General features: G+C 42.9%; 1 protein-coding gene across 2 annotated transcripts in view; it reads right to left on the bottom strand.

The window, feature by feature from the left end:
• b4galnt3b (beta-1,4-N-acetyl-galactosaminyl transferase 3b) overlaps positions 1–4,320 on the bottom strand; it is a 37,634-nt gene extending 33,314 nt beyond the window's left edge. The window contains exons 1-2 of one of the 2 annotated variants that reach the window (XM_034033551.3): positions 3,640–4,320; positions 524–628 (exon numbers count right to left, since the gene is read on the bottom strand). In XM_034033551.3, coding sequence (XP_033889442.3) covers positions 524–628; positions 3,640–3,772 — 238 coding nt within the window. In that variant the 5' untranslated portion in view covers positions 3,773–4,320. The remainder of the gene's footprint in view (positions 1–523; positions 629–3,639) is intronic. The other variant, XM_058986355.1, reaches the window with a different exon arrangement.
• Between the last annotated feature and the right edge of the window lie 7,982 nt (positions 4,321–12,302).

Below are 12,302 nucleotides of genomic sequence, written 5' to 3'. Positions count from 1 at the left end.
ATATTAATTATAGCAATATTTAAATAAAACAGGAAATAGATAGGAATGACAGACTAAACACAAAATTACGCAACCCAACTAGATAAAAATGATTCTATTTGTAAGTCAGGTTAAAAGGCTAACCTATAAAAGTAATCTAGAGCCATTATAACTAAACACACATGGACTGCTTAAAGATATAACAAGTGCAAAGACACATTACTGAGAGGCGCACCAAACTGTGACTATTAAACTGGCAAGAGGCAACTGAGCTGCAGGAGGAAGCTGTTGACGTTTTACTGCACCTGCTAGTTTTATATCGGCAATTCATTGTCTTTATGCCTCTCTGAAAACGTGCCTTTATCCAAACAGTATTGCATCAGAAGTGTCTCCCTCTCTGTCACAGTGAAAATTAAACTGAGGGAAAATTAACACAGAGAAGCAACAAAACAGCAAGGGGCTTGTGAGAATGTAGCCATGTGAAGATTACAGCTTTAAAGAAGAGATATACGAGGCAAAAGAGCGGAAACCAAAATGTACAAACCATTCCCAAACACTAGAGCCTGGGTGGCGTCTCCGAGCTCTGGCTGGCCGGGTCTCCGCACTGTGCTGTCTTTCACTTTCCTCCAGGCCCTTAGGGATTTTGTTCCTGTGAAAAGCAGCCCCGGTGTTGAGAGTTGGATCATCCACAATATGTAACCTATATCTGCTGTTCCAGTGACTCGCCTGTCTTCAATGTTTCTGCGTTCTTCTACATGACCTCATGAAGTACAATGCAGGGCTGTATTGAGATCTATGAAGGGATGGCATCACGGTGACTGGATTATTTAGTTAGCTCTGTGCAAACGAGGGGAGTCTTTATAGAGGTGTCTCAGTGGTGTCTGTGGAGAGATTCACAGTGCTGTGGAGGAACGGCTCTGGTATTTTAGGTCAAAAAGCAGACTGTGTCCCCTCAGCAACCAAGCATTCAGTGCACACCTTTACAAATATTACTAATTATGGATGTCTAATTGGAAACATAGCTTATAAGAATGGATTCCTGCCTGAGGATCAGCACACACACACACAGACACAAGACACTGTGCAAGCTTCACAGCACCCCAGCTACCAGGCCTTCTTCCCTGAGGATCAGCACACACACACACACACACACACGACACTGCGTGAGTGTCACAGAATCCCAGCCACCAGGCCTTCCTCCCCTGAGGATCATCTCACACACACACACACAGTGATGACTATGTGCGTTCAGCAAACAAGCAAGATATTCACACTAAATGAGGGGAAGGGGGGGGTGCGGGTGGGGTCACCTTCAGGCATCCCATTTCACAGCAAGGTGAGAGAGTGGAGTACAGTGGAGGGGAAAGGTTAGAAACAGCAGTCTAGGATTACAAATCCGGCAAAGAAAACATTCTTTTTAACTGGCTCGAAAGCTAATGGGTTCCTTCTCAAAAGACTTTGACATTTGAATGAACCCACATCTTCCTGAAGCATCACTGATGTCAGATCTCTTCAGGCTTGGTGTGCCTGCATCACAAGATTAGACGAGGAAAGGGTTTGCTTATTAACTTTGAAGGCCATTCTGCTTGCACAGTACACCTGGGAAAATGTCTGCATACATTTAACAATACCCAACGAATTCCTTTGGGCAAACAATTTGATGAGAAGCATTCATCACAGAGATGGTAGATCAGTCAAATGGTTTTACTAGTTTCTTTCAGCATTGCTGACGAGTGTTTTTTTATATTTACAGATACACATCTACATACTACACTCGTAAAGCACAGCTCTCCGTGTCACACTAACTGAAGCTTCATTGAGAAGCAGATGAGCTGCTGCTGAAGGTGATTGGGGTTCAAGCTTCTCCATCACAAACCTGTCCCTGGGAAAGAGGCTCTACAGCTCTGCAGTGTGACTCCGCATTGCCTGGGCTGTGCAGGGGACTCCACAATGGTTCCCTATGAGTCTCCAATCAGTCTGTCAGTGACACACACTAGAGCTGGGGTCAGTCACAAGCGAGACTGTGCAATTCGCAATGAAATGCATTCACAATGTCATTACAGTTGAACCCTGGCACACCTGTGTGTTTTTGTAATTACAGTTGTAATTATCATAGAATTGATCGATTCCAGTTCAATTAGCATTTGTTATTCGATCATTCTTCTTGTCAACCACTTTTGGTGACCCCGTTTGTTTTTTTAAAAACGAAGTTCTCTAGTATGCTTCTGTATTTGTGCCTGTGATTATTGCTTGGGTTATTTAGAATAAGCATGTTAAATGTGGGTAGTTGTTTACGTTACTTTTTAGTAATTACTGCAGCATAATTGTAATTTAACAAAATACCATTGGAATTGGAATTGCAATTTCAGCAAACAATTCTGCTGTAATTATGATTATAACTAATCCCTGGCCTGACACACACAGCCCTGCCACAGCAGCAAATACAAAACTAGGTCACCATCACCACCTACCTGCATTGCAGGGGTGGGAATAAGACTCCTATTGCAGAGCAGTTTCACCCATTCCAGGTTTAAGATGTGCTTGATTAGCCACTGTGTGTAAAGGTAACAAACTCACAGTAAAACCAGGAATGGATCAAACTGCCATGCATTGGGAGTCTTATTTCCATCCCTGCATTGCATGAAAACTGAAAAATCGAAGTGCCAGACAGGTACAGAACAGGCACCTCCATACCACCCCTGATACGCTTATAACTTTTTTTTTCTTCTAACAATTGGATAAAGACAGACAGGCTGGTATATCCTTGTATTATCCCCGGATTCTGAACTCTCAGTAGCGTGGATCACAAACTGCAAGGTTTTCATGTCTCAGTAAAGGGTTGCTGTCAGTAGAAATGCGTTTTTTAGACAGCTACCATTCAACACGTATCTGTGAAGAATTCATTGCTAAATGGCCAGAGGCAATGAACATTTGTTACAAGGAAGACATTTCTGCAACTTACTTTACTGTAAATAAAAAGCATGCGCTAAAACGTAATGGTTCGGCGCATGACCTTTACAACAGCAAAGTCAAATCCAAATGGCTCGGTAATTTTCTACCTATAATCAATCTGGCATTTTAGCATACTTTCGATTTTCATCCCTTATTTATCAAACTTTACCCCTTCCCATGCTTAACTAGAGAGGTTTGCCATGCTTGCCTATGCTCCAGTTATATTTAATCAATTTTACTGTGATTTCACGATGATATACGACTGATCTGTTATAAAAGCTAAACAGTGCTTTACGTTTAATTGAATTGACATTTTAGTACGAGGCTCAATCCCACACGTCCTTTAAATCAAGGGCAGTATGTACCCTTCTTATTTGACCCCAACACGGCACCTGTTCAGAACTCCTCAGAATGCATTTGCAACTTTCTAAGAACTTCTCCTTAAGACCAGCCGCCTAAAATTCAGTTAAACTTCCGCACGGCTAGGTGACTGCGACTAATTCACAATACCCTGAAACAGAAAAGCCAGCGGTGCCTGTAAACTACACACAGCACAATGTGTGACTTTGTAAGTAAGATACGTTTTCAACACCTGCTTCACACAGTGCGCTATAAACGTTTGATAAACTGTTGAACAGAGCGAAAAGAAATATTAACGCGAAAGAACTCAATTGTATTTGGTACTGTAATACGTTTTAATATACTCACGGGTGTGTGGGTTCCCAGCAGCGGTCGCCGTGGACTCCAGATATGCAGCTAACAACCCCAGCACCAGCACGATTCCAAAAAAGACGAATTTGAAATGTTTCTTCAGTTTCTTCAGTGGGAAGAACCAAAACATGTTTGTTGTGTATCCTTCTCCGTGTTTAGAACTGGTTCACCGGTCCCTCCGGTTGTATCACGTTTCATTTACGTTCAGCGGAGGTTACTCTTCATTCTGAAATCCACAGTACCACTCCAGACAAGCAACGTTATTCCCTCGGGGGAAATTGAGTTTGAGTTGCACTCACGAGTATAACATAAATTATAACGCTGCTTTACTCTAACCATGTGGGGAAATCACTTAAGCGTTTCTTCTGGCGTATTATACGTTCATGTTCTATTTTTTTTTTTATTTGAGTAAAAAGACACTAAAAACTCCACCAAAAAAAGATACAAGCCGCTATATCCTATCCCTGCATGCTTCTAAACAAGGTAATTATACTCCAAACGCCCAGTGTCTTTACCTACTGCGATGGGAGGAGCTTAAAACGGCAACGCCTTGCGGTCAACTTGCTTTTACAAACTCTTATTTCTTTATTTCTTTATTTTTAGACAAAGTGGCACGTGTTGCAGTGCGCTTTTAAATAAACAAATAAAATATTCAAGTTTTCGGTTTTCAGACCCATGCCGAAGTGAGCCACACTATGTAATGTATAGTTGATATGCAGATTCTCTCCGCTGTCCTCTCTCCCCGGCGCTACTGCTCACTGTAAATTAGGCGGTGCGGAGTTTGGATAACAAAAGGAGTCACTTTCTTCAAATACATATTCAGAAGGTGTACCGATACTTTGCTACAGAGCTGCATCAATTTAGATTTATATATACCATAACTTTATTATTTTTTAAAAATATATCTTGCATCGTTTAAAAAAAAAAAAACCAGAAAGTATATATTTTAGTTGTTCTAATATATATTTTGCAATATGTTGGCATTGGTTTGGTAATATGTTATGCAACATATTTGTAATAGATGAACCCAAATATTTTATTTTCTTGTCATAATGGTGCACAAACACCTTACAGAGGGAAAAGTCTGCTCTGTTTTGTTTCTGCTCCATGAGGTATTGAAAGGTTAACATAAATCTGTTTAGATTCTTGGTGTCAGTTTTGCAGTAAGAAAAAGAGCTTTGATAACATTTTACAAACAACACACCAGACTTGTTTTCAAATGTCACCAACAAAATACTTCCCAGGATTCAGGTCTTGTGATTGTGAAATTTTACAATCGCATGTGAATTACACCTACCCCCAGGGGCACAGGAACACACTCTGAGTAAAGTTGAGGGAACATATGGCTTGAAACCTGGTTCATGGAGACGGGGACACCTAGTTTGGGGCAACTTTACAGTATAAAACCCCTAGTCTCCCCTGGTGTGCCATGCAGTGGCCTGAAACCTAGTCTCCTGAAAGCAATTCCAAGCCGCAAAGCACTTCCCTCATTAGCTGCAAAACACAATAACCCATCCACCATGCCAGAATTGTGTGTGAATGGGTTGAGGAGCATGACAGAGACTTCAGGCATCTTCTATGGCAGACATAGTCCCCCTGTGAGGTATGAACAACACATTTGTCATCACTGAATTAACATCCCCCCCCCCCCCCCCCCCCCCCCGACACCTTCCAACACCTTGTGGAGTCTATGGCACGTTGTGTCAAAGTTAATAGTAGGTACAAGTCCTAATAAAGTGGCCAGGCAGTGGTTTGTGGTTCCAGAAAAGATGTAGAAAAACAGCTTTCAGTTTGCATGCCTTACTTTCTGGCAGTCTGTTACATGCGTACTTCTTGGGGTCAAAACATGTCACTGGCTGCAACGATTGTCAGTCATTTGAGGGAAGCAGCTGGTTGGATAATGACAGGAAAGAATGCGTTGAAGGGGTGTGGACAGTTTTACCCTGTGGAAGACTCTACAGGTTTTCAACATTTCACCATATACTGTGCCTGAAGTTCTGGAGATGCGCATCTCCGGCATGTAGGAAACAAGCACTTGGTTTTAAACAACTCTGGGTATTAAGCCTTTCAAAACTGGGAGTAGCCATCCTCTAATTACAATTTCACATGTTCAGAAATCGTGATTCATGTTCACCTTTAAAAGTAAGGAGTCTGCCAATGTATCCTGCGTGTGTGCTTTCATGCGTTTTATTACCATCGGCTTCAACCCCTTCCTGTTTTTGTGTTTCTTTTTCCTTTTAAAGAACTTAATCCCTACAGGAAGGTGGTGTTTCTAGGAGACAAGGGTGTTGCTAGGACACCACAGAATGGTGCAGGTGAGTCAGCTGTTGCTTCCTGCAGCAGGTGTACTGTGTCCATCCTTATAAAAGTTTACCACAGTAAAAGCATAGGTAAGCATTGAACAGAATAGTGAGGTATGGCAAAGCATATTAATAAACATGGCAATCCTCCAGGGTAAACTAAAATTCAGAGCATAGTATAATCATGGGAAATGCAAGAATACAGTGGGAAACTTTTATAAGAGCTGTTATCACATTTAATTTTGAATTCCCATTTCAGAATGATTCCTCTTATCGTATTGATAAATCTTTTCATTCACTTTCTGACTGGGCAATTCTATTCCACCCCAGGCCCTTTGTGGATGTACTGAACTGTCCCATGTGCATTGCTGTTACCCCCTAGGCCCAGCCCTCATTCCCTTTCTGTGGTTCTGAAGCAGGGGAACGGTTGACAGCCATGATGTTTCTGGGATTACAGGAGTGTGGAAATGCACACAAACTACAGTGTGAAGCACCTCTGTGACCATGCTTCAATAGAAACCTCTACATCACAGTCTTGACAGTATCACAGGAACAGTGGGAGGGACTGTCATGTGGAGGCATTAACAGTCCAGGTGCTGCACTTGTAGACAAAGTGGAATATAAGGGGTCATAAACATGCTGCTAGCCTGATGTTTAAACGTTAACCATTTCAGTCCTGAATTGTTTTTGTTGAGCTGAAGAATAAACTTTATTGAGAATGCATGAGAACAGGACACTACTTGGACCTTGAGGTGTCCCTCCAGCATTGAAAGGGTTAAACAGGTTCATTCTTGAAGTCTGGGGGAATGAGAGGACACCTGTGTTTGAGCTTCGACTGAGCAGACAGCTCTGCCCAGATCTGCTGCACACAGCAAGCACACATTCTCCCAAGCACGCCTTGAAACAAGATGCCGTATTCCAAGGATAAACTGGCAATGGAAAAACCGAGGCTTGCATTTCACGGATAAAACGACGTCCCATATGTAGCGACGGCATGTGTGTAGACCAGCATTCACATACGCAAGCCTAACCAATATTTTATTTTTTATGTAACACATTTAAACAAAATCTCTTGAACAGGGATAATGGGTATACTGTATTTATAAAGGAGATCATCTCTGAATCGTTATACAGTATACTGTCACTATTTCAGTACTTCAAACAGCCGATGATTCGATTTTTATTTGAAAAGGTTTTTAATTGTGAACATTACAAGAACATTGCTGTTTTCATTTTATTACAGTAATTAATCCACAACTTCAAATCACTCTATTAGAATGGTAAGGTAAAAGTTATAAAAACATCTAACAATCATACTGTGGGAAATGCCATGTATAACCATAAGAAAAAGCATGGGGGAAACTGCACAGTGACCATGCTGAACTTTTGAATAAGGGTAACGGCAGCTCTGAAATACAGCTGGGGTTCTGCAGTGATGCGGAGTAATTTAAAGTGTCAGATCGGATGACAAGGCAGTGTGTGAGAGTCAGTGTGTGAGGCAGTGTGTGAGAGTCAGTGTGTGAGAGGCAGTGTGTGAGGCAGTGTGTGTGTGAGAGAGTCAGTGTGTGAGGCAGTGTGTGTGTTTGTGTGAGAGTCTGTGTGAGAGTCTGTGTTAGGCAGTGTGTGTGTGAGAGTCAGTGTGTGAGAGTCAGTGTGTGTTTGTGTGTGAGGCAGTGTGTGAGAGTCAGTGTGTAAGAGAGTCAGTGTGAAAGAGCCAGTGTGAGAGAGTCAGTGTGTGAAAGGCAGTGTGTGTGTGTGTGAGAGAGAAAGTCTGTGTGTTTGTCAGTGTGTGAGTGTCTGTGTGTGTGTGTGTCAGTGTGTTTTAACAGCTTTGTCACTGGAATCACAACTCTGCCCGAGACAGAAGCTCTCCCATTCATCCATTAGTGGCCCGTCACTCCCAATGATATCCATTGCTGGAGACGGACAGGCTGCTTTCCAGTTGCAGCTGACAGGGAGATGGAGGCCGGCATGTCTGCACCAAGCCTGGAGGAGAGGGATGCACAAGCCGAATTTACAGGCACTGGGATGGAGGCCGTGTGGTGTACTGGTTAGAGCTGGGGGACTGGGAGGGAGACAGCGTGGTCTAGTGCACTGCCAAAAATGTATTAACAAAGTTGTTTTACCTTAAATGGAACTACCAATCTTATTGTCCTTTGTACTGTTATATGTTTGTGTAGCTTCTTCTGCTTATACGATACATTCACTGTGCTTTGCTATTCTTATTCATACTTCTGTGTGCTTTACCATTCTTTACCCATGGCAAGCAGGCAGGCTGGGAGGCAAGGAGGCAGGGAGACAGGGAGACAAGCACACAGGCACGGGGGAAGGCAGGCAAGGAGGGACACAGGGAGGGAGCGAGGCAGCTGATCCAGAGACTGTTGGCACTGTTTGTGTGTGTCTGCCCTTTACAAGCTGACAGGTGAGGTGACTTTACTAAATGGAAGCTACAGGACAGACAGGGCTGTTAATAGAGCTTCTGTGAGCCTCAGTATAATCAGGATCCTTCTTGAATTTAAACTTCTGTTTTTGCACCAGTGGACAAATTTACTGTGGTATCCTACATTAGGAGAAAGTTTACAAAGCCAAAGAGAAGAAGTGCATTTTCAAAACCTTTCCAAAAAAGAAACAGTATGTGTAATCTCACAAAAGCATTTCCCAGACCGATAACACCTGCTAGAAGGAAGGAGGTCAGCAGTTTGAACATCTATTTAAAAGGGCCATGATGCAAAACAAGGTCTGCTCAAGAAAGGGGCAGCAAGGTGAACGTCCCAATTCATAGACCCTGTGGGGTTTATCCAAATCTGCAGTTACACCCCCCTCTTGTGGTTGATTAAAGTTACTGCAGGAGACACTGAGAGTTCCAAATCGTACCTGCTGCTCATATGCACACAATAGGGAGTCTGGGAAAGGTTCACATACAGAACTTGGGTTGGGTTTTAAGCAAGATCCACTGTGATCCAAGCAGGCAGAGTACAGAGACAGCTGTAAGTCCCACACTGTGAGCACGATCAATGGTACACCAGCAATCAGACACCGAGGGCCGTATTTTCAGAGCATTTCCTCCAGTCTTTAACCATTAAAGAGACATGTGTCCCACCAAAAAAATGATGCTAATGACGCTTAATAGTTGGAACTTGTCTTCCAGGGTACCTGGAGGAAATTGGCGGCCCTCTCCATCAGTGCCTGAACTGAGTTCGAGAGGGATTTGGGAAGGCTGCGCACAAGAAATACTTTGCCTAGGGCTCGGAGGGTGGGGAGGAGAGGCCTGGGATCCCGAGACCAATGATGGCTCTCCAAGGTTCAACAGGGCTTTTTTGCAGGGTGCTCTCTTTGGACCCGGCACAAAAAGAGCAGGATGACCTGTCTGCTAAAGCAGCAGAGGCGTGCTCAGTGCCCGGGCACCTCACACACAGGGTGTGTTTGTTCTGCGGGGGCAATTTCTGCAGGACATGCACGGGTGGAAATTCGACATTTCAGTCGTGTATCACCGAGACACTGAAAAACCCAGAGGTGATCGAGTGTGCTGGGTGAAGCGCCGATGGTATCAAAGCACAGAGGTACCGAAGCTATGGAGCACCAGGGGCCTGAGGGTCTTGAGGGTACTGGAGCGCAAGGCTAGAAAGACCTTGAAGCGTTGAAGTGCTGAGGCATACAGTCCTCGAGGTGCCAAGGTTGTTGAAGCACAGAGGCACCAAGGCTATGGCGCAGGGGCACCAAGGCCACTGAGGGCGCAATGCGCAGAGCTGAAAAGCCTCAAGGTCTTGAGCTAGTGTAGCACTGAATGCGCGTTGCACAGTGCTTGAAAAGCCTCGAGGCGTCAAAACACCGTGGCATGTAGCTCTCCAGGTACCGAGGACGCCAAAGCATCGAGGCACCAAGGTTGTGGAGTGTCGGAGCACCGAGGCAACCGAGGTCGCCGAAGTGCGTGGCTCGAAAAGCCTTGATGCGTTGAAACGCCGTGGTGTCTAGCACTCAAGATACTGAGGATGCCGAAGCACCGAGGCATGAAGCCACCGATGTCAGTAAGCGCTTGAACACCGAGTGCGCAGAGGCTTTAGTGCACAGAGGGCGCTGAAGCACAGAGGCTCTGAAGCCCTGAGGACCCAAGGGTACTGCGGGCGTCGAGGCCTAGACGCAGGGGTGCCAAAGCACCAAGCACCAAGTACCGAGGGTAAAGCACCAAGGTACTGGGCTGCGTGTCTGTGTCTGGGCTGCTTGCAGTCACACAACCAGGAACAGCGTGTAGCTTGCAACAGTGTGGAGCATAGCCTGCAGACAGTTGCAGTACAGTCACACAACCAGTGCAGAGCGAAGCTTGCAGCGAGGTAGTACAGTCACGGACCTGGAGAAGGGCGAAGAACAGAGAGAAAAAGAAAGAAAACACACCTGTGAGTGGTAATGCACGCACTGTGCTTAGAAATAAGGCCAAGGCCTAATGGAGGAAGCACGCGGTTGTCATTTATTTATTTTTATTTTTAAACTGCAAGGCAGTAGTACAGAAATAGATGTCTACAATTTCAGCATTTTTTCTGAAAAACTCCGGAAATGCTAATTCAAAAGTATTGATAACCTTTGATGCCATGATAGTATTGTGTACAAGGTGCTAGAAATTTCAATATGATAATGCAGAACCTAATTCTAGAAAAGAAGACATTAGGCAGAAATGCATTTATTGTCATAAAGCTGGAGAAGGATACAAGAAGATTTCCAAGCAATTGAGTATCCCAATTTCAACGTATGTTTCTATTATCAAGAAGTACAACACTCCCTCGGTCTGGAAGAAAGGAGGTTCTTTCACCAAGAACAAGTAGAAGAATTGTGACAAAGGTTAAGAACAATCCGAGATTGACTGCCAAAGATATTCAAAGTGAATTGACTGCAAGTGGGACTGGGGTTTCCATTTCAACCATAGGTCGAGTATTGCATGGTGAAGGTCTCAATGGTCGTAGGCCAAGGAAAAAGCCATTCTTAGGAAAACATCACAAGGACAATCGCTTAAAGTTTGCAAAATGGCATTTGAATGATGGATATGAGTTCTGGTCAAAGGTTTTGTGGAGTGATGAAACAAAAAATGAGCTATTTGGTCACGCTGATAGTCGTTATGTTTGGAGAAAGTCCGGTGAGGCGTACAAAGAAAAGAACACCATACCTACTGTCAAGCATGGAGGTGGTAATATCCTTCTATGGGGCTGTTTTTCCCCTAATGGCAGTCCTTGGAATTTGAATGAACTGGAACAATTTTGCATTGAAGAATGATCAAAATTCACTAAAGAATGCCAAAAGCTCATTGACAAATATCCTAATTGTTTTAAAAAAAGATTATTATTGCTAAAAGGTGCCTCAACTAGCTATTAATTTCATTTTCCTTGTCAAGGCATGAATACTCTTCAATTAGCATTTTTTGACATTTGTAGACATCTATTTCCTCATCCACAAAAGCAAAACTTTTGCTACAAAAGATTTTTCCTATAATTATTTGTTTTTGCGAAGTATCTAGATTATAAATTTCCATTGGAGTATGTAAACTTTTGACTACAACTGTGTATTATACATGGTGTTGGATCTCTTGCTTACATTTTCACTGCTCTTGTAATCCCTATGCTGTAAATTTATAAGTTAACACTTTAGAATTGTGTCCAATTACTGCATATTTACATAGTTGTTAATTAGCAAATACATATGCACTGATACAATTACAACATTATTATGCATAGTTACAATGTACTTCATGTGTAAATCTTTTTGCACTACAAAATTGTATCAGACAAGGGTGAGGGTTAGTTATATCATGCACAAAAACACACACATCAAGTACATTGTAAGTATGCACAATAACATTAATGATGTGTAAGTACACATGGATTTACTAAGTAACTACTATGTTAATACACAGTAATTAGAGGCAGCATGTCAAGTGTTACCGTTTCTAAGTGTTCGTTTGGCTGTCTCAAGTAGAGGTATTTTCTCTAGCACTCTGCTTTACCAAGTCCGTCATACAAAGAGTGCAAGCGAAAACCCACTATGAACTTGATTATGTGGCCTCTGAACACAGAAATAAGTCATTCAATCATAATACAATTACAAAAAACGTATTAATGCACTTAATTGGTTTATGTAGATTCTACTGTGATTTAAACGTTTCGAATGCTTTGTCACTGACATTGAGTGTGAGATCTACACTCTGTGACATCTAACTGCTGCCGATAGGATCCAATGGAGGCGTGGCTTATAATAGTATGTTTTGGGGTATATTAAAAATAAAGAATAAAGTAAATCTTATAATGTGCAGCGCACACATCTTTATTCAGCCTGAAGCAGCCACATAGAGAAAGGGTTGTCTAATGATCAAGCAATTCC

This window comes from Acipenser ruthenus, chromosome 14, assembly GCF_902713425.1.
Source record: "Acipenser ruthenus chromosome 14, fAciRut3.2 maternal haplotype, whole genome shotgun sequence".
In the NCBI taxonomy this organism is placed as follows: Eukaryota; Metazoa; Chordata; class Actinopteri; order Acipenseriformes; family Acipenseridae; genus Acipenser; species Acipenser ruthenus.
This window is presented reverse-complemented; position numbering and strand designations above follow the sequence as displayed.